The 22781-nt window shown below is 45.9% G+C and overlaps 1 protein-coding gene across 3 annotated transcripts in view; it reads left to right on the top strand.

Moving 5' to 3' along the window:
- C2H20orf194 (chromosome 2 C20orf194 homolog) overlaps positions 1-22781 on the top strand; it is a 133143-nt gene that overhangs the window by 99246 nt on the left and 11116 nt on the right. For all 3 annotated transcript variants that reach the window (XM_021151883.1, XM_021151874.1, XM_029484467.1), the window contains 8 exons: positions 78-166; positions 1094-1192; positions 1456-1573; positions 4657-4745; positions 5471-5629; positions 10953-11078; positions 14740-14777; positions 21545-21680. In XM_021151883.1, coding sequence (XP_021007542.1) covers positions 78-166; positions 1094-1192; positions 1456-1573; positions 4657-4745; positions 5471-5629; positions 10953-11078; positions 14740-14777; positions 21545-21680 — 854 coding nt within the window. The remainder of the gene's footprint in view (positions 1-77; positions 167-1093; positions 1193-1455; positions 1574-4656; positions 4746-5470; positions 5630-10952; positions 11079-14739; positions 14778-21544; positions 21681-22781) is intronic.

The following is a 22781-nucleotide window of genomic DNA, read 5'->3' as shown; positions in this document are numbered from 1 at the left end:
AGTCATCAGATCCCATGTGGATTCCATATCCTGTTATTGCTTTAAAGTGTTCTTTGTTTAAATTCTGTTTTGTTTAGGTCTTCTCTCCCTGGCAACAGCAGGATAACTCAGGGCTTTCTTTAAAAGTGATCCAGGAGGATGGATTATCTGCGGAACAAAAGAGATTGTAAGTGGCTGTCCCCAATGTTTGTGCTGAATTCCCTAAGCTTTGTGGGTGTGCTTTCTCTGCAGGGTGACTCAACATTATGTAACAGAGGGGTCCTGGCTTCTGAAAGGGCCTATAGTCATGTCACTGTTGTGAGGTGGTAGGTGTGCTGAGGAAACAGAGCGACGGGCAGATGAAGTCCAAACTGAGGATGTGGCTCAGTTGGGAAAGCACCTGCCGAGCATGCATAAGTGGCATGGTGGCACATTCCTGTCATCCCAGTACTTGAGAGGTAGAGGCGGGAAGATCAGAAGCTCAAGGTCATACTCAGCTATGTAACCAGTTGGAGGCTAGCCTAGGGTACATCATACTCAGCTATGTAACCAGTTGGAGGCTAGCCTAGGGTACTTGAGACCCTGGAAAGAGTAGAGAGGGAGGAGGAAATCCAGTGATGTCTTTTCGAGGTTTCTGATGCTGTGATAATATGACCAAGTCAGTTTACAGAAGGAAGGATTTATTTGGGATTATAATTCTAGAGGGATAAGCGTCCCCAATGGTGGAGTTGGGAAGCAGGTGGCTAGAACACCAGCTCAGAGCTCACACTTTAAAGTACAGACAGGAAGCAGAGAGGGCGATGACACACCTCCTCCAGCAAGACCACTTTCATTATTCTCCCCAACAGCCACCAACTGGGGACTTAGTATTTAGATGCCTGAGACTTTTAGGCGACATCTCTTTCAAACCACTATAACTCAGAATTAAAACCTAAGACCTTGTCAAAAACAAACAAAACAACCAAGGCCAGCCTTGAGTGGGGCAGGCCAGTTGCACTGGCATCAGGCTTTAAGTCAGTGCAGTAGGACTCTGGCTTGGAGGCCTCAGAACCAGCTGTGTACAGAGCATTTACTGTGGGAGGTGCGGTGCTAACCTCAGCCCTTGCTGATCTAGGCACTCCAATGCACAGAAGCTCTTCAGTGCGCTGAGCCCTCCTGCCCAGGACTGGAGCTCCCCAAAACTGCTCCCAGCCAAACTTCCTGAGCTGGACCGGTGAGTTGTATGCATCTGGCTCTAGATGTTTACTGTTTGTGCTTTTGAAATGTAGGAGACCTCAATGTTGATCCTTTCTGAGCTTTTATTCCAGCTTCTTACACCTGGGGAGGGTAGTCACCTGCCACATACACTTAGGTATCACAGAAAGAGTAACTCTCTAAGGGTTACGTTGTAGCACTTAGGCAAGACTTTACTAATGTGAGTCGACATGTCAAGCAAGGCTAGTGACAGTGATGTGACAGTTGTCTCTGGTTTTCTAGGTTTCTCCAGCATTTTGCCATCGGCAGCATTGGTCAGGAGCCTGTGATGCGAGCCCATCTTGTGGGTCTGCTGCAGCAAGCTGAGATGAGCCCCGCTCATGAAGTAGACAGTAACAAGGTGAGGAGTTGACCAAGTGTGTGCTGGTTTACACTGGATACTCTGCAGGCCTGTGTCAGTCACCAGGGCACGGGGGGAGCCCTTCCATAAGTGTGTCCCCTCCTTGAATACTGATGATGAGATACAGGAAACCCGCTTTGTACATGACACTGACTGTCAGGCCCGGCCCCATGACAGGCCCCAGCCCTGACATCTTGCCGTACCCTCCCTGCTTCTCCAGGTCTTGTAAACGCTCACTATGTGTTCTCAGGCTGTCAGTTCTTTGTGGTTGTGACAGTGACTTAACGGACTAGTGGATGACACCATGTGTTGTTAAGAAAGGGAAGACTGACCGTATTGTGGTCACCAGAGTGAGGTGATGTGCTGAGTTCCCCAGGATACACCTTAATGTGCTCTGCCTTGTGTTTCCCAACACTTGCCTCTGCCCGCCATTCCTTTGGAAGCTATGCACAGGTGTCTCTAGAGCATAGCAGATGCTCATCCACAGAGGCGACAGCACCTGGATAGAACACTCCATTTCTCCTTTAGATGACAGGACAAAGGAAAAAAGAAAATGCCTACATTGTGATAGTTTACTTAAAAGGTGCTATAGGACTGGGCTGGCTGGCTTTCTTTCTTTCTTTCTTTCTTTCTTTCTTTCTTTCTTTCTTTCTTTCTTTCTTTCTTTTTGGGTCTTTTGAGACAGGGTTTCTCTGTGTAGCCCTGTCTGTCCTGGAACTCACTCTGTAGAGCAGGCTGGCTTCGAACTCAGAAATCCGCCTGCCTCTGCCTCCCGAGTACTGGGATTAAAGGCGTGCGCCACCACTGCCCAGCTAGGACTGAGCTTTAAATAAAAGTACCTGGCTGGGTGACTCTTAAGAAGCCTACACCCAGGGCTAGAGAAATGGGTCAGTGGTTCAGAGCACTGGCTGTCCTTCCAGAACAACTGGGTTTGATTCCTGGCACCCACATCAGAGCTCACGTGAGTTATAACTCCAGTTACAGAGGATTCTGGCTTCCAAGGGCACTGCACACACTTGGTGCACGAATATCCATTCAGTCAGCACACCTATACACATAAATTAAATAATAATTATAAATATACATATGTATATTTATAAAATATATATGTCTTTTATATATATGTCTATATATAAAAGAGCCACATCCCCTTCTTTTTCCACCTGTGCTTAATCTGCTAGGCTTTGATTCATAAACTTTAACTGTGCTTTAAAAAAAGAAAGTAGGGGCTGGTGAGATGGCTCAGCGGGTAAGAGCACCCGACTGCTCTTCCGAAGGTCCAGAGTTCAAATCCCAGCAACCACATGGTGGCTCACAACCATCCATAACGAGATCTGGCGCCCTCTTCTGGAGTGTCTGAAGACAGCTACAGTGTACTTACATATAATAAATAAATAAATCTTTAAAAAAAAAAAAAAAAAAAAAAGAAAGTATTTGATGTGTACATGTAATTCAAGGGACTGAGGAGAACAAGATAGGGAATGCTGGGGAAGGGGAAGGAGGATGAACGGTGTGGGTTACGTGTGTGTTCTGTGGAGAACAAAATGGAACACCGGGCAGAAGCCGTGGTTACAGGCTGGAGGGAGAATGTGTCTCCACAGAGAAAAGACCCAGTAGCTGTCTCTGTGCTGATGTGAGCATCTGCTGCTGAGTGCTGGTGTCCGTTATCCAGGACTGGGCGTGTCATGATGAGTCTCACATGTTGTGAAATAAAACATATAGCCAGGTTTCATGGCTCCTGCCTGTGTCCTAGTATTCAGGACACTGAGGCAGGAGGATCACTGCAGCTTTGAAGCCAGCCTGGGTGACACAGAGTTCCAGGCCAGCTTGGGCTCTAGAGTGAAACTTTAAAACATGTATTTATTTTATGTATATGAGTATATTGTAGCTGTCTTCAGACACACCAGAAGAGGGCGTCAGATCTCATTATCTCTTTACTGGTGGTTGTGAGCCACCATGTAGTTGCTAGGAATTGAACTCAGGAACTCTGGAAGAGTAGTCAGGTTCTTAACTGCTGAGCCATCTCTCCAGCCCAAAACTTTTTTGAAAAGAGAAAGAAAAACATCCAGGAGACAGGCCTCCCTCGGCTTTGTCGTTGTAATAACCGTTCTCCTGGGAGTGCAGGATTCTTGTCCTCCTCAGCTACTTGTCCTTGCTCAGTAAATTCTGCAGCAGGCCTTAGAATAGCTACCTGAGGGAAAGCTGCTGGCATGCTGTGCTGGTGGAACGCTCCTCTCTTCCTCTAGCAAAGGCTGAGAGCTTATCATGCGGGGGAGGTCTGACTCAGCACAGGCAGCCCCCAGGAACACCTGAGCATAACTCCCCTGCTCACCCCACACCAACAGTGCTGGGACAGTTTGTTCCCAGGCTGCCTTTCTGTTCTCTAAGAAATGCTGTTACAAAACAGTCTCCCTGCGTGTCTTCCTTACCAGGAGCAAGTTAGGCTCTCCAGACGCTCTAGATCTGAAGTGGAACAGGGACAGATGCTGTGGGAAAACTTGATTACTTTTTACATAAATAAATGTCACAAATCCTCACACTTACCCTGGAAGGTCAGTAGGTGTCTTAGCTTGATCTCTAGTGCTGTGATAAAACACCAGGACCAAAAATAATCAGCTTTCAGCTCTCAGGTCCCACTCCGCGAGGGAAGTCAGAGCAGGAACCTGAAGGCAAGAGTGATACAGAGGCCATGGAGGGGTGCTGCTTAATGGCTTGTTCCTCATGGCTTGCTCAGCCTGCTTCCTTATAGAACCCAGGACCACCAGCCCAGAATTGGCACCTCCCCAGTAGCTGGGCCTTCTATCAATTTGCAGTTAAGAAAATGTCCCACAGATTTGCCTACCCGCCAATCTGATGGAGACATTTTTTCAATTGAGACACCGCTACCCATTTGACCCTTGCTCCTGTCAAGTTGAGAGAAAACTACCGAGGACCTCAGACTTTGCCATTATCTCTGAATCTTGGAAATCCGAGCAGTGGTGCTGAAGCTCACACCCAGAAAGCCTTGCTCTGGGCCTAGGTTTCTTTACCTCTTCAGGGCTCCCGAGCTGAGTTAGAAACCCACATGGCTTTCTTTCCTGTAGGTTGTCATCAGCATTGTAACTGGTCTCCCAGGCTGTCATGCCAGCAAGCTCTGTGCTTTCCTGGTCACTCTGCATAAGGAGTATGGCAGGTTAGTATGGTATCTACATTTGCTTTGGGGAAAGAGAGCCTGTCCTGGGCCTGCCCTGGTGATGGGAAACATTAGACTTCTACTGGCATTTAGTATGACGTTACTGACACAGCTGGCATCCATTATCTCTTCACTTAGTACACTGTGTTTACAGGTTAACCAGATCCTCACACCTAGGATTTTGTCCTGAAAGCTTTCTTTTTATTTGGGGGATAGAATTTTATTACTTTGGGATAGCCTTGAACTTGCTGTAGCTGTGGCTGAAGGTGACCTTGGATTCTTGATCTTTCTGCTTGTATCTTCCAAACACCCAGTTTGTGTATGCTTCTCTTATCCTCCCTCCTTCTCTCCTTCCCCTTCTTTTCCCTCCCCCTCCTTTCTTCTCCCTCTTTTCCCTCTCCTGCTCCCTGTCCCCAGCCTTGCCTCTGTGTCTCTGAGATAATAACCAGAGTGACCTCAGATTGACTGGCAGTCCTCTGCTGATTCAGCTTCTGAATGCTGGCATTATCTGCACATGCCACCATTCCTGGTTATTTTAGAATAACTCTAAAGCAGTCAGAATTCTTGACCTTCCCTCTCTGTTTTTCTGTGATGCCACAGTAGCTCTCTCCATAGTCATTGGCAGCATATCTTTGAGAACACTGGTTACATTTACATCCATGACAGGGCTTCTCAGGACTGGGCCACATGTAGCCTTATGCTTAGATTACCTTTGCTGCTTCCAGATGGATGGTATACCGGCAAATCATGGACAGCTCTGAATGTTTCCATGCTGCCCACTTCCAAAAATACCTTTCCAGTGCCCTGGAGGCCCAACAGAACCGTTCTGCCCGCCAGTCAGTTTACATCCGCAAGAAGACCAGGCTGCTGGTGGTACTACAAGGGTGAGTGTTGGAGACCTGGGAACAGAAGTGAGGATGGGGACTTCGTCATTGTTGTTACTTTATGTGTGCCCTAATGCTATGGACACTCCTCAGAAAGACCAGGATGCTGTTGCCATAATGCTAAGGGTAACTGATAATTACATGTTTCAATCTTAGCTTCCATATTGTATTATCACCAAGAGGTGAGGAATTAGGGGGTCTGGTAAAGGTTCTCTAGTAATTCTTAGAGTGATGGCGCTGTTTAGCCTTGCCATCTAGACACAGAAGCCTCATCAGTTCTACTCCTCCCTCTTCTGGAATTGTAGACCTAGCACCTACATAGTCTATAAGCACCATGCCCATTTCCCAGTAACTATCCCAGAAGAGTTGCATGAGACCCACAGTGAAAATGTGCAGGGTATAGTTGAGCAGGGAGTTTCTGCATTCTAACTTAGGTCCTAAGTCCCTAGTAAGTACTGTTCTTGTCAGAGTAAATTCTCCTGTCTCTGTTTGTCTTTCTCTGTCTCTTTCTCTGTCTCTTTCTCTGTCTCTGTCTCTGTCTCTCTCTCTCTCTCTCTCTCTCTGTGAGTGTGTGTGTGTGTGTGTGTGCTCTATAGATGGATGTGTATATATGTGTATCCCTGTGTGGTCACCCATGGAGCAAGAAGAGGATATAGAATGACTTCTCATCTTATGTCCGTGTAATATGTCTGACTTACTCCTTTGAGTCAGGGTCTTTCACTGAAAGTGGAGCTAGGCTGGCAGCCTCCTGTCTGTCTCTCACAGCAATGGGGGTACCGGTGAGCACAGCCATGTCCTTTTTCTTTTTCTAGCCTGGGTGCGGGGACCCAGCCTTCATACCCCATGACAGCAAACTCTTCACCACTGAGCCAATTTGGCAGAGTATCTACTGCTGCCCCAGAGAACTCCTGTTTACCACCCTTCTGTGGAGGAGTGCCTTACAGGGCCTTTATCACCCGGATTCAAGAGAACAGAACAGGGCTGGGCTTGTTTCTAGTGTTATGGTTGTAAAGAAGCTTTGTGCTATTCTCACAATAATTGGTGTTTGTAGCAGGCTGGTTGTTTCCAGTAAAGACTAGGCCCAGATCCAAAGTTCTGTTTGGGCTCCTGGTTGTAATGATGGGACCAGGAAGGAGCTAGGACGGTGTTTGTGAGAAGGGAGGCAGGTGGGAATGTGCATCCTTGGGGCTTTCCTGCACTCAGGGACCTTGTTACAGCCTAACCCCACTATGCAGTGTCCTTCTGCCAGCCCTTTAGACCATGTGATCAACAAAGGGAGAATTGGCTTGTTTTCTGTTGCTTGTACCAGTCAGAGGAATGGGTCAATCCAGCATCCCTACTTCTTGCCCTTGCCAGAATTGAGAGTCACTGGGACTGGGGACCTGGAAATGAATTGCCAGCTTGTCAGTATACATGGATAAAGTCGCTTCCATTATCTTTTCTTTCAGAGAATATTATTGATTCCTTATCTGATTCTTAATGTTTGTAAAAATGTTGGACATGTGCCTGCTCCTGGTCTGCTTTTAGACCCAGCATTCACCTAGATGTAGGGCATCAGTGGATACCATAATGGGCTCTGTCAGGGTAAGAGCTATGTGCAGCCATGATAACACACACTTACAAATCCAGGACTTGGGAGGTAGAATCAGGAAGGTCAACCTTTGGCTATATAATGAGTTCAAGGCCAGGCTGGATTATATGAGATTAGCAGCTAAGTGCTTTAGCTCTTTACTAAGGCATGTACAGATTCGGCCCATTTTTTTTTAATTCAAAAGATAGTATATAGTTACCTGCTTCATAGCCTGTAAGACTCCTTGACACTAGGCATTATTGAGGTTGTTGGTTAAGGAAGATGGCAGGGGTTCCTCACATCAAGAATTTTCTCCCTCAAACCTGTGGTCTTCCTGCTTCAATCTACAGAATGCTAGGATTGCAGATTCAACAGAACACTTGGCTTGTTTCTCAAGTCCAGCTTTTGTTTTGTTGTTGTTTAAAGATTTATTTATTTATTTATATATTATACATAAGTACACTGTAGCTGTCTTCTGACACACAAGAAGAGGGCATCAGATCTCATTACAGATGGTTGTGAGCCACCATGTGGTTGCTGGGAATTGAACTCAGGACCTCTGGAAGAGCAGTCAGTGCTCTTAACCACTGAGCCATCACTCCAGCCCCCAGCTTCTGTTTTTATCAGTATATCTCTGAATTTATTTTTGAGGATTTTTTTAAATGTGTATGAGTGTTTTGCTTCTGTGTATGTATGTATAACATGTGCATACAATGTCCAAATGGGGGCCAGAAGAGGGCATCAGACTCCCCTAGAACTAGAGTTAGAGACTATTTATTGTAAGCCACCATGTAGGTGTTAGAACTGAAGCTGAGTCTTTTGTAAGAGCAGCAAGTGCTCTTAACCTGAGAGCTGTCTCTCCAGTCTGGTTTTTGTTTTTTTTATGTGTGAATATCTATATACGTTCATAGAGGCCAGGGAGGGCATTAGATCCTCTGGAGCTAGAGTTACAAGAGACTGAGCTACCCGGGTGAACTCTGAGTCTCACACTCAGAAGCTCTGGAAGAATAGCAAGTACTCCCAATGGCTGAGCTCGCTCTCCAGCCCCTCCCTCCTCCCTCCCCCTCCTTTTCCCCCTCCCCCATCATGAGTGCTGCTTTGATCTTTGGAGAAAACCTTAGATATAGAATGGGGCTTTCTTTGCTTTCCAGAGTGGCATGCTTCCACTCAGCTTCCTACCATCTCAGAGGCTGTAGCAACTGTTGTTTCAAAAATGAAAGTAAAGGGTTTTGATTTGTTTCTGTTTCATTTTTGAGACAGGGCCTCATTTCTTGAGAGCCAACCTCAAATGTAGCTGAGGATAACTTTGAATCTGTGATCTATATCCCAAATGCAGGGACTGTAGACATGGGTCACTAGGCCCAGTTTACTGCAGGGAATTGACATGTTGCTTGTATTCTAGCAGCCATGCCCCCAGCTCCTAGAGTGCTCTTGTACATTGAAGAGTCAGATATATAGTTGCCAAGCTTTTAGGGATGTGGTAGGCGATAGTGAAATAGACGTGGTTATAAAAGGGATCTTCTTTTTTGGAAGTTTAACCATCTTGGCGTAAAATAAATATATCTAAGACTGGCCTTGTTCCATAGCCTTAGCTGACCAGGCACGCATTTCCTAACCCATGCTGGCCTTGAACTCACAGAGATCCTTTCCCTTCAGAAATCCTTTATTTTCAAATGTGTTGCTGTCTCAGGTTCCCTGCCCTTATACCATGCACATGGTGTACACACATCAATGGAAGCAGTGTCTGGGGTCCTGCACCCAGGCCCATACAAGCACTGCATTGGATATTGGTGCACATAGGTCCAAGGACAGAAGTCAGGGAGCAGGAGCCTGCTAGGACTCACAGCTTTCTTGAGCAAGCCAACCACAGTGCAAGCCAGGCATACTGACACAGGCTGGTAATCCTTACACTTTGGAGGCTGACGCAGGATTCCACAAGTTCAAAGCCAACATGTTCTAGATAGCAAGTTCCAAGCCACCATTGGGCTACATAGTGAGAGCCTCTATAAAATGAAAAATAAGTAAATAACACTTGAACAGCCAGGCTCCCAAGGGGAATCTCTAGAACTTAGCACAGCCTGTTCTCCCGGAGGCTCTGATGATTGGACAGGACCAAGGAGGATGTCCTAATCTGGGATAAAGCCAAGTTCCTTTTACAGGTGAGTTGTTCCTAGGAGCTCAGGACATAGCTCTGGCAGGCTGTGCCCACTCCCCCGCTCCCCGGCCCCCACTGGTCTCCCTAAGACCCACACAGGCACAGGTCCACCAGACCTGCCAGACTGCCATCAGGTCAGATGTCTCTCCATAGACTCAGACCTTTTGATAATAGTCCTGTGGGATAGTGCTGTCCTCTGTGGGATGAGAGCAGCCCCAAGGTCTGCTGGAGGTTGGATGTCCAGTTTATTGATCTGTATTGCTTTAGGCTTCAGAAACTGTAACACTGAACACCTTATTGCAGAGAACTAAATGAGGAAAGATGGAGCCAAAGAAGCACAGGAAGAAGACAAAGCAGCAAGGAGAGGCTGTGGCTGACAGTCAGTGCATTCAGAGAAACCTGTGGGAGGGAGATACAGGGTACACAGAGCATCACCATGACTGCAGTGTCTGTTAAGGCACAAGACGTCTCCATAAAATGCCACTCAAGGCAGCCCAGAGGTGGGGCACTCAGCTAGCATGTGCAACACTCTGAGTTTGATCCCCAGCACCATAGACCCCAACAAAGTGACACGTGAGCAGAAACCAGAAGGAAGCCAGTCAGGTGTACACCAGAAGAAAAGAGCATTCCTGCCTGAGGGAACAGAGTAGAAGTATGGCTGCATGTTCAGAGAGGATCCAGGAGGCCAGGTGCTGGGACAGGGGGACAGGCTGGGATCACGGAACTCTCCCTCGCTCTTGAGAGGTCAGAGGGTGCAGGGCTGCCTGGCCCACTGTAAGGGCCTCAGCTTCTGCTCTGAGATGGAAACCACGAGAAAGTTTGAGCAGAGTAACTGGATCTCTAAGAGGGCTTAGCATAGCCCTCTAGCCTCCCTGTTGAGAACAGTTTGCACTGGGGCAGGACAAAAGGGGGCGCAGCTGGGAGACCATTGGGGTGTCCTAGGTAAAGGACAGTAGCAGTCTGGACCCAATGGGAGTGTGAGCAGTGATCTCTTTCAGGTTTATGCTGAAGACTAAGAGAAAATGGAATCAAAGAGGACCCAGATCTTTTGGCCCAGCATCTGAAAGTGTAAAAGTCCCCTGGGCTTAGAATAACAGGAACTTGGGAGGGACTGGCTTGAGGGTTTGGATTACAAACATACTCACTCCTAAGTGAAGACATCAAACTGGTTCTGTAAATCAAGATGGAGGGAGTTCCAGGCAGAAGATGGAATAGAAATGGTATTTGATGGATCTGATGACCTTGTGAAATGGGAGGAGAAGGGGAAAGAACTAAAGAAAACAGAATCTGGCAGAGCTCCTGGGTTACACTAGAAAACCCTGTCCTGCCTTCAGAGCCTAGTCACTAAGTTCTTATCTCCAGAGTAGGTTGGCTCTCGGGCCCAACTCTTCCTCTGAGGGGAACGGAAAGAACTTGGGAATGCAGAAACACACTGTGGATTCTAGAGGCTCTAATCACAAAATGGGGTAACACAAGGGACTCTATGAGTTTCCCTTCTGCTTTGGGTCTCTCTTCAGCCCTCACTCAGCGCTCAGTGCTCCCCTCTTCCCTGTTCTGTAGCCCCAATCAGGAAGCTAACCATGTGCTTTCTTCCTTAGCTACACAGATGTCATTGATGTTGTGCAAGCCCTGCAGACTCACCCAGACCCAAACGTCAGGTCCTACTTCACCATTGGTGCCGTCACAGTGTGTGTGGAGCCCTTGAGCTGCTACATGGAGCACAGGTAGACACTTAGGACTGTCTCTAGCCCATGATGTGGTACTGAAGTAAACTAGCGAGTTTCCCTCCCTACGGGAATGAGACAGGTCTTTACGCATGTTTGGTTTGTGGAACCACACATTGAATGAGATTATGGAAGGCAGGCTTTATTCAGCCCCATGAGAACAGGAGCCATGTCTTTTCAGTGCTTCGTGCATAGTTAGTATTCATGAAGGATCTATGGAAGTAGATTTTGCCAAGTGTGTGTAATGGATCTTGGGTTCAGTCCCAAGCAATGCAAATAAGGAAAGAAGGGGCAAAAAGAGGGAGGGAAGGAGGGAGGGAGGGAGGGAGTGGGGGAGGAAATACATCATGTGAGAAAAGCTAAATAGGGTGGCTAAAGGTCTATAATCCCAGCACTCAGGAGGCAGAGATGGGAGGATCACTAGTTAGAAGCCAACTTAGGCTCTAATGAGACTCTGTCTCAAAGAAAGAAATACTTAAAGACTAAGTAGGTGCTCAAGGCCAACCTGGGCTCCACCAGAGTGTGAGATCCTGGCTCAGAAGCGCAAAACAAATAAGCAGACAATAAATGAGTGTGCCTGCATATGAGTATACCACAGACATAGTTTAATAAGATATGAATGGGGATAAGTATGTAGTTATTTAAATACAGAAGTAAAGCTAAATTGAGTGGATATTTAAATAGAGGAAGCCAGCCTAGGTACAAGAAACCCTTTCTCAAACAACAACAAAAAGAAACATCAGTGTCTTTTAGTTGGATTAAGAAGGAAGCCACTGACACAGTGGTGCACACCTTTAATCCCAGCAGTTGAGAGACAGAGGCAGGCAGGTCTCTGTGAGTTTGAGGCCAGCCTGGTCTACAGAGCTAGTTCTAGAACAGCCAGGGCTACACAAAGAACTCTGTCTCAAAAAACTGAAGGAAAAAATAAAAGAAAGCCACCATATTAATTGGAAGGACAAGAAGAAGATATGAGAAATTTCATTCCATTTTTTAAGAAATCATGCATGCATATGTGGTGGATTGAATTAGAATGCCACCCATAGACACATTTATTTGGATGCCTGGACCCCAGTTGATGGAACTATTTGGGAAGGATTAGGAGGTGTGGCTTTGCTGGAGGGGATGTGTCACTGACTTTGAGGTTCTAAAAGACTGCTATGAGTGCTCTCTCAACCCCTGCCTCCTGCTTTTGGATCAACATGTGAGCTCTCAGCTGTTCCTGCCACCATGCCTTTCCTCCTCCTCTAGCCAAACCATGTGCCAAACACTTCCTTTTATGAGATGCCTTGGATTATCACAGGAATAGAAAGTAACTAAGACAGCAAGTTAAGTCCATGTGTTCTACATACTTATCTCCTCCAGCTTTTCCATCAGCAATTTACTGACCCCTACTGGGCCCTTCCCATGTCAGAGGCTTCATGTTCAGCCTTGTGACAGTATTTGATGCCATGTGGAAAATCTTGGTGAATTGCCAGGGGCTGCTATGAGAAAGGAGGCAGGTCTCATAAAGGGCCTAAGTGATTGAACTCCCAAAGTCACAGGCACTTAATGACACAGACACTTCTAACACCCCACAATGAAGTCAGAGCCTCTGGTGTAGCTAGCTGTCTTTCTTTGTTCCTGGTCTTTTGGACCTGCTTTTAGCACACAGGAGTTCCTCCTAGAATCTTAAGGAATAAACCATGAGAGAGTCACAGCCTAAAATAGGACTCACCAAATTTGGTTCATATGGTATGTGAGCAGCTATTGCATACAGTCCTGAGCCTCACACTAGCTGACGTGGGAGCGTTAGAGCTCTGTGAGCCCAGACAGCCTAGAGCTGGCGGGCCTCAGGCCCAGTGTGTGGAAGGCCTGGGGCTCAGTCTCCTTTCCCGACCTCAGCCTACGATTCTTATCCGCTAACGGATAGCAACAAAGTCACAGCCTACTCTTCTCATGGGTCAGTGGATAACAGCAAAGCCAGGCCTGCCTGCTTGTGTGGTGCCCATCCTTAGTGGGACTTGATACAAGGCAGCTGTTCCCATCAGTGGGAGGTCCCCTCTCTAAAGGGAATATTATAACATTGGAATTTTAATTTGTTTCTTATTTTAATTTAATTTTTTTATTTTATTTATTTATTTTGAGGCAGGATTCTAATGTGTAGCCTAGGTTGTAGATTAGGCAGAGATCCACCTGCCTCTGCTACCCGAGTGCTGGGATTAAAGGTTTGCACCACCGTTCCAGGTCTGTATTTTGGGAGTGTGATTTTTTTTTCCTTCTGCATACTGAAGAGATAAAGATCAGCTCTATCTTGTTTGGTTTTTGTCTGTATCAGTGTTTTGGAAATGGGCTCTGGAAGCCCTGCTGGTCTCTGTCTTGATTTGAAAAGGAGGAGCCCCTGCCCCAGCTTCCTAAGTACTTCCTGTTCCAGGCATGTGCCACCAGGCCTGCTTTGAACTCTCACTTGGATCTTCCCCCTACTCACCCCCCCTCCTCTGTCCAGTCAGTCTTCTTCCTGCTTCTGTTCTTTTTTAGACTTGAGAGGCGGATTGGGCTGAGGCTATAGTTCAGCTACAGAGTGCTTTCCCAGAAAGCAGAGGCCCTGAATTTGATTGTTCCAACACTTTGTGGGGGAAAAGCTTAAAGAGGAACTGAGGTCATAGCTTGCACATAAAGGAATGCAGAAAAGCATGACAAGACCAGCCATGGTAGCACATGCCTTTAGCCCTAGCACTTAGGACATAGAGACAGGAGGCTCTCTATGAATTCAGGGCCAGCCTAGTCTACAGAGTGAGCTCTAAGATAGCCAGGACTACACAGTGAGACCCTCAAAAACAGGAACAGCAGTGATGACAACAAAAAAGAAAAAGTAGAGAAGCACAGTAGGGCCAGCAAGATGGCGCACAGTAGGGCTGGCAGGATGACTCAGCAGGGAAAGGCACATGTGCATGCATGTGCACACTGACACACAAAGTACTAAGTAAATTTACAGAACAGAGGCATGGAACCTTGGACCCTTAGGTCCTAGTAGAGTTCCATGGCTATAACCCTTATCATTTCCCTTCACATTTCCTGTTACTCAAGAAGGTATCTTTTTATTTTTTAAAGATTTACTTTTATTTTATGTTTATGGGTGTTTTTCCTACATTTAAGTATGTGTACCACATGCATGCAGTGCCTGTTGAAGCCAGGAGAGGGTGTTGGATCCCCTGGAACTAGAGTTAACATATGCCTGTGAGCTGCCATGTGGGTGCTGGGAATCAAACCCGGGTCCTCTGGAAGAGCAACGGTGTCCTTACCCGCTAAGCCATCTCTCCAGCCCCAACAATATATTTTTCTAAAAGACCAGCTTGGACTGAGGTTGTAATTCAGCAACTCAGTGACAAATGCTTCACTGGCCCCCAGAAGTGACAAAGATGAAGCTTGGATGAGGCAGCCTGCCTTCTCTCTGTTCCCTGTGATCTGAAGAGCTCTCAGTGCTCCCATGTCCTCCCTGCAATGTGCCATGTAGGAATTTCTATGGAACACAAGCTTCAGTGCCTGTATGACTATCTTAGATACTTACAGGGTACTCATTGCTCAGTACCACCTGGTACCTACACTATCTCCCAGATTCATGCTTTTGTGGGAAATAATGATCACTGAAATAAATGGTTTTGAAATACTTTTTTTTTCTCTTTAGATTTCTCTTTCCTAAATGTCTTGACCAGTGTTCACAAGGTAAGCAATATATTCGACTTCCTGGTTCTATGCCATCACATTCTGATCAGATACAGTAGGCTTTCCTTCATGCTGTTGCCTTTCTGAAATCTACAGCATGTGGAATGGTTCCAAGGAAAGCTCTGGTGACTTCCTTGTATCCTGCTGGGTAGACAGACATGCTCCACAGTTTCTCATTGAACGCACTAAAGCTCCTCCAGCAGTGGCAGCAGCCGCACTCCTGCCCTGGCCTTGCTGCCCACGGACAGCAAATGGAACCTCTAAATCAGCAAGATCCCTAAGGGTCCTGGAGATCCAGAATAAATTATAACTTCCCTGCAGTGCTGCTGAGATGCTCAGTGCTCTCAGGGGATGAGAGTAACAGTGATGTGCCTGGAAGTGGGGGGGGTGGGGGCAGGGCATGTACCTCAATGGGGGTGCTGACTGGGGATATGTTTGTTGGGGTTGAGCTTTCTGAATCAGCCCAGCAAGCAAATATCTGATAGAAGAAAACAACTTGGTGTCTCCAGCATACTTGTGCCCTGCTGGTCCCTTTACCAGTCCACAGGAACAGCAAAACTGTTGTCTTGGCAGACAGCTGAGCTAGCTGCGTAGGTAGGAGGCTAAGGAAGAAGAGTGTTCTCGTTGGACTTGGTAGACCAGGTAGAGGCAGTCGCCCTCTGCTTTTTTGAGACAGAGTCTCATGTCCCACCTGGCTTCACATTACTGTGTAGCCCAAATGAGCCTTGGACTCCTGATCCTCCTGCTTCTATCTCGCACGCGCCGAGAGTAGTATAAACCATCGTGCCTGCCGTCGGCAGTACAGTGAAATGAAGGGCGTCTGGGTCTATCCGTAATGTCTAATCCAGGTAGATTCAGGATTTGTTGGGTTTGGTGGTTGTGGGTTTTCAAGTCAGAGTAGCCCTGGCGGTCCTAGAACTCACTCTGTAGACCAGGCTGACCTCAAACTTAGAGATCTACCTGTCTCTGCCTCCCAAGTGCTGGGGTTGAAGGTATACACCACCATGCCTGGCAGATTCAGTTAGTAGGACCTATTGACAAACTAGTTGTAGGGCATAAATTGGAAAAGAGATATTCAGGATGCCTCTGCTTTCTAGATTAGAGGATATAGAAAAGCTGGAGATAGCTGTACTTGGCTGGAAAGCACAAGCGAGAACAGTGAAACAGGAGATAAGAAGGGAGGCTTTCTGGTCCTTGGTTCTGGACTTGAAAACCATGATCAAAAGGCACAGACAAGATATTTGATATCCAGATGTGGAGTTGAAAAGGTTAGAAGACCAGAGATGTGAAGGAGATTGAAAAATCCTGGAAGCTGAAAAGATGAAACAAGAAGGAACAGTACTTGAGATATCAAGGACAGGAGAAATCAGTTATGTTTAATGTTGCAGAGTCCTCAAGGCATGGTCAATTTAACAACAACAACAACAACCCATTAGCTTTGCAAGTGTGAAGGGCACTGGTAACCTCACCAGGAGTATCTGAGTAGACAGGTCAGAGGTGAAGGCAAGTCTGAGTTAGAATAGCCAGTTAGACATTGCAGGTGAGTGATTGGGAACAACGTCAGGGCATCCATGGGGCAGTGACAGCTGGAGCAGGATGCTTTCAAAAACTGTCATTTCTAACAAGGCGTGATTAACACCTTTAATCCCAGTACTCAGGAGGTAGAAGCAGGTAGATCTTTCTGCGTTAGAAGCAAGACATAGTAAGTTCCAGGTCGTCTGGGACTATATAATGAGACCTGTCAGAGAAAACAGTTGCCATTTCTGTCAGAGAATAGCAGTCACAGGCTGGGTAGTAAAATCATCTCGGTTGCATAGTGAGGTGTGTGTGTGTGTGTGTGTGTGTGTGTGTGTGTGTGTGTTGTGTATGCCTGTATCTGTGTTTGACACAGAATCTGTGTAGCCCTGCTGGCCTGAACTTTTTTCTTCTGCATTCGTTCATTCATTCATTCATTCATTCATTCATTCATTCATTCATGGTTTTCAAGGCAGAATTTCTCTGTGTAGCCTTGGCTGTCCTGGAACTCACTCTGTAGACCAGGTTAGCCTGGAATTCAGTCTGCTTCTGCCTCCTGACTGCTGGCATTAAAGGTGTTCAATACTACTTACTGCCAGATGAGACCCTGTCTTTAAAAAAAAGTTTTATTATTCTGAAATTATTCACTGAAAAATAAGCCTGTGGTCTGAGAAAGCCACTGGTCTTAATAGAGGACACCTAAGATTTCACATCCCATCTACAGATGGGAAATGAAAGCCAACTAGACAGTGACAACTTCTGAGGAAGCTGAGGAAGTATTAACTTGGCAGGTAGCACTTGCTGACCAACCTGGGCTTGGTAGCTCACATTGACATCACAGGCTTGGGAGCCTAAAGCAGGAGAATTGTCACAAGCTCAAGGGCACCTTGGCTACAAAGTAAGATCCATCTCAAACAAACAAACAGAAAAAATGTGGTGACCTGTTTTGGCCCTGCCTTCTTGTCAGTGTTGAAGCCATGTCTTGATGTTTCCCCTCCAGCATCTTCCCACTTTTCTTTGTGGAGCATAAGCACAGATGGTCAGGTGCCCTGGCAGAGAGCCTTGAGGAAATGCTGTCTTCATTATCCATAAACCTGGAGCAGCCCTGGGCTGGTAGCCCAACCAGAAAGCCTCTTTAGTGTTCATCCTTCTAGGCTGAGCCAAGCTGAATTCCCTCAGCCCTTGGTAGTGCTAAGGGAATGGTCCCTTCCGACCCTTTGTTCAACAGCAGTTTGTCTCCGGGTTTGTACTTGCTGTCGTGTGGGCAGAGATGCCATTCACTGATTCTTTTCTTTTCTTTTCTTCTTTGGAGACAGGGTCTCTTTGTATATCCCTGGCTGTCCTGGAACTTAACATGTAGACCAGACTGGCCTCACAAGATCCACCTACCTATGCTTCCCTAGTGCTGGATTAAAGGCATATACTGCCACACAGCCCAAATCTTGTCCCATGAATGCCAAGGAACTCAGGAGTTGCAGTGTCTTGGTAAATTATCTTCCATTTGTATCTGAGCTGGCTAATGTGGCTCACCCTGGATGGACAGGAAATAAAAAAACATCGATTGTGTTCCTTCTCATTAGAGAATTAATGGCTGTCTTGGAAGTGGGTCTGTTTCTATGCTTAATATTCTGCAGCATTTAATGATAGCAGAGGCTCACATCCTGTTTAGCAGGGCTCATTAGAATGCTGACTGTAAGCAAAGTGAAGGTGTTTTTACTGTCTGCTTTTAGAAGTGAACAGAGATAAAAGAAAGGTGTTTCATTTATTCCTAGACTGCTGAAAGCCTTCAGACAACAAACATGTTTCTGTGCTCTTGGTAACAGGCCACTCTAGGCTGCTTGCTTATAGCTTAGCTGGTAATCTTAGTCTGTCTTGGTGTTCGCTCTTAATGCAGAGCAGAAAGAGGCTCCTGACCCCAATAAGGTGAATCTCCTCACTGTGGCATGTTTGCCCTGTGTGCTAGACAACAGCTCTACCTGCCCCACACACGGCATTTCCTCTTGGCAGGTAGCAGTTTACATAGCTGGGCTAAGGAATGCCAGAGATAATCCTTTTGCTTTTTCAGTATGCAATAAAGTCGCTTTTCTGTGCCCAGTTCCTGACCTAGAATCCTACCCCTACAAAATGAGTCCATAGACTACAAAACCGACCACATTGTCTGTTCTGCCTAGGTACTCTCAGTCGCTTTACAGGGACTTGACTCCATTTTCTACTCATCCCAGGATGTAGTTCAGGGATTCTCTCTACTGCCTGTGGTGCCACATTTTGGGCATTGCCTTCTAACCTTGACTTAACTCAGTTTCCAAAGGCTCCAGTAGTTTCCTGAGGCATAGGTGTCTGGCATCAGGGCTTCTAGGCAGTGGTGTTTTATGTTTCCCAGCAATCCCCAAACAAAGGTGTCAAAGCACAGCTGTCACCAGTGTCCCGTCATTTGGAGGCTTCCCTAGCACTGGCAGTGAGGAAAGTCTGTCCTAGTGTGAAAGGAAATGTGAGTAACCTTTAAATAAATGAAATGGGCTGGCGAGGTACATCAGTGGGTAAGAACACTTGATGCTCTTCCATTGGGACCCAGGTGTGGTTACCAGCATCCTACCAGCTCACAATCTTTCATAACTCCATGAATACAATACCTTCTGGCTTCCATGAGCTATACCACACCTGTGAAATACACGCAAACACATACACATAGATTTAAAAATTAAGAGAGGTTAAAGAGATGGCTTAGCAGTTACTAGAACTTACTGCTCTTGTAGAGGGAACAGGTTCACTTCCCAGAACCTATCTGGTGGCGACCAACCTCCTTTAACTCCAGTTCCAGGGATTCTAACACCTGGCTTCTTTGGGCTCTTGCATACACATAGCACATATAAATCCATGCAGACATACACATAAATAAAAGTCTTTAAAATGTAAAATAAAATAAAATTCGGCATGTGGCACATAATTTTAGGCCCAGCACTGAGATGTGAGATTGGCTTAAAAATCATGTTATGCCGGGCAGTGGTGGCACACACCTTTAATCCCAGCACTTGGGAGGCAGAGGCAGGCGGATTTCTGAGTTCGAGGCCAGCCTGGTCTACAGAGNGAGTTCCAGGACAGCCAAGGCTACACAGAGAAACCCTGTCTCAAAAAAAAAAAAAAAAAAAAATCATCCATTAGGTGCTACAACCTCAGTGTCCTGGTCTTAGAACCTGACTTGGGTAACTGGGGAATGAAGAAAGAACAGACACAGATACTGAAAAGCTGAACCAGGAAGCCATGAATTCCGATGGAGATGTGCCAGCAGCTAAGAAACTCAGATCTTTTCTTGTATACAGACATCTCTTCAGCCCCCCCCCCATGCTTGAAATTCTCACAAAATATATAAATAAAAATTATTTAGCCAGGCAGTGGTGGTTCATGCCTTTATTCCCAGCACTCGGGAGACAATCGGATATCTGAGTTCAGAGCCAGCCTGGTCTACAGAGCAACTTCCAGGATTGTCAGGGCTATACAGAAAAATTCTGTCTTTAAAAAATTATTTAATTAATTATTTTAAAAGTATTGGATAGGGCTAAAGAAATGGCTGAGCAGTTTAGAGCACTGAATGCTCTTCTATAGGTTCTGAGTTCAATTCCCAGCAACCACATGGTGGCTCACAACCATCTGTAATGGGATCCAATGCCCTCTTCTGGTGTGTTTGAATATAGCTACAGTGGACTCACATACATAAAATCAATAAAAAAAAAGAATGATGAAAACAAACAAACAAAAAATTATTGGATAGCCAGGCAGTGGTCTATAAATTCAAAGCCAACCTGATCTATATAATGAGTTCCAGGCCAGCTAATGCTACAAAGTGAGACTTCATCTCAAAAAATAACTTTGCTGAATAACAAAAATATAATTGGAGAGATTCTAGATGTGTTTCAGTTGATAGCGTACTTGCCTAGCGCTTAAGAAATTCTGGGTTTGATCCCTAACACCCCATAACCAGTGCAGCCTGAAGTCCCAGAATTCGGGAGGTGGAGGCAGGAGGATCAGGACTTAGAGGTCACTCTCAGTTACATTGTGAGCTCTAGGACATCCTGGGCGACATGAGACCCTGACCCACCCATCCCCAAAAGGTAGATTACCTTATAGCAGAAATGGCCTATATCAGTGAAAACATTCTAAGCTGTGTTTACAGCTATGTGAAATTAAGTATGAGTTTGGAAGAAGTATACTTACATTAGAATGGGTAATAACTTTGCTGGTTACTAAATTCTCCATGGTTTTGTAGACATTAGATTTTTCCCAAAAGTTGTGGAGTGATGTCATTGTTACTCATTCTTTAAGCCCTTACATGGGCTCCTTTCTTAGCATGGCATTGTATGAATATTTGTGTCAACACTGAGCTCAGAATTGTGTGACGCTGAGTGTAATCCTAATGTGTAGGTGGTAAGTAGGTGTCTGAGCTGCTGAAACCAGATGGCACCAGTTTCTGATAAGGTTGAATGTAAGGGATGCGGGAAAACTCTTTTATCAAGAACTCCAAGAAACAACCAAAAAAACTGAATTAAGAGAGGCTAAATTAGTCTGGGGGCCTGTGAGATGGCTTAGCGGTTAAGGTGCTTCCACCAGGACCTGATAACCTGAATTCAGTTCCTGTTATCCATGAAGCAGGAGAGAGCCAGCTCTGGCAAGCTTTTACCATACACATGCACATGCACAATAAACCTTGAGAGTGTGAAAAGAGAACAGCAGTTAGGCTTGGTGGCCAAGTTTATAATCCCAGTATGTAGGGTCGCTGGGAACCCATGGCCATCTTGGGCTACAGTGATTTCCAGGTAAACTTGAGCTGCATCTTAGTAAAATCATGTCTCAAATAGCAAAGAGCCAGCCATGTGGCACATACCTGTAATCCCAGCTTTCAGGAGGCAGAGGCAGAAAGACCACAATCTAAACGTCATTCGGTTCTATATAGTGAGTTCCAGGCCAGCCAAAGCTATAGTGTGAAACCCTGGCTCAAAAATAAAACAAAAACTAAGCAAACATCAAATAAAGTACATGAGAGTCGGAAGTGAAGCAGCAAAGAGGTGAGGCCCATGTACTCTTGTGATGTGGCAGTTCCTAGACTGGGAGAAAGCATGGTGGCTAGGTCTACCAGTATTGGGGCAGAGGTGACCAAGAAAAGCTGGTCAGCAAAAGGAGCAGAGGTTCACTCTGTTCCCATGAGCCTGCATCCCCCATCAGGATTCTGAAGGCTGGTACGTTTTTGTTTTATTCTTCAGGTGTGGTGAGTAACGTGGTGTTTACCAGTCACACAGCGGAGCAGAGGCACCCTCTCCTTGTTCAGCTGCAGACCCTCATCAGGGCTTCCAATCCTACTGCAGCCTTCATTCTTGCCGAAAATGGGATTGTCACAAGGTAAACTTTACAGACTTCACTCTCGTGCTCAGTACCTAGCTGGCTCACAGGATCTTCCCAGTAAATCTCAGACACACATGATGGAAGGAAAGAGCACGCTAGTGCAGTGTCCTCTTACTTTCACAGGCATGCTGGTACACGCGTGTGCACGTAAAAGAAACAGTGTTACTATTTTTTAATGTTTGTAGGTGTCTTGCCTCTATGTGTGTCTGTGCACTGCATGCATGCCTGGTGCCCCTGGGGGCCAGAAGAGGGGGTCAGATACTCTGGAACTGAAGTTACTGATGATTGTGACCTACCGTGTGGGTGCTAGGAATTAACCCAGCTCCTCTGGAAGAGCAGCCAGTGCTCTTAACTGCTTTGCAGCCCTGTGAAGTGCTGGTTCTGTTTGTTGATAAAGCCCTGGCTGTCCTGGAACTCAGAGAGGCTTACCTGCTTCTGCTTACTAACTAGGCTGTGAATTAAATTCAAGCACCACTGCACTCTTCTAGGATACAGTACTTCTAATGCTAAAGTCACCAAGGAGGCCCCGTTTATCACCATGCTAAATTGTTTAGATAGCTTGCTTTGTCAGAGTCACTCATGCATTGAAGACTAGAAATCAGGACTGTCTCTGATGACTCATGCATTAAGGAGTGAGAGAAGTGACCTGGAGAACACAGAGAAATAACCGCTTTGCTTCATGGTCTTGGTCCAAACTGTGAACTAATAATAGAGGATTTGTAAAAGAGAAAAGGTACTTGTTATATAGCAGATTGATTTTCTCCATCAGCAGACTCAAAGGATAGAGTATTTTATATAGTTTCAGTTTTTCAAGCCATCTAAGTACCTTATGTATAAAAACATAACACACACACACACACACACACATATATATATATATATATATATATATATACACATACACACACACATACACATATATATGTATGTGTGTGTGTGTGTGTGTGTGTGTGGCACAGTGTACATTCCTCAACTCAATCCCCAGCATTTGAGAAGCCAAGATGAGTTCAAGTTCAAACCAAACCTACATACTAAGAACCTATCCTAAAAACAAAAACCAGCCGGACGTGGTGATGCACGCCTTTAATCCCAGCACTC

The sequence above is a fragment of the Mus caroli genome, chromosome 2 (genome assembly GCF_900094665.2).
Source record: "Mus caroli chromosome 2, CAROLI_EIJ_v1.1, whole genome shotgun sequence".
Classification (NCBI taxonomy): domain Eukaryota; kingdom Metazoa; phylum Chordata; class Mammalia; order Rodentia; family Muridae; genus Mus; species Mus caroli.
The sequence above is the reverse complement of the archived record's forward strand: the minus strand, read 5'-3'. Positions and strand labels throughout refer to the sequence as shown.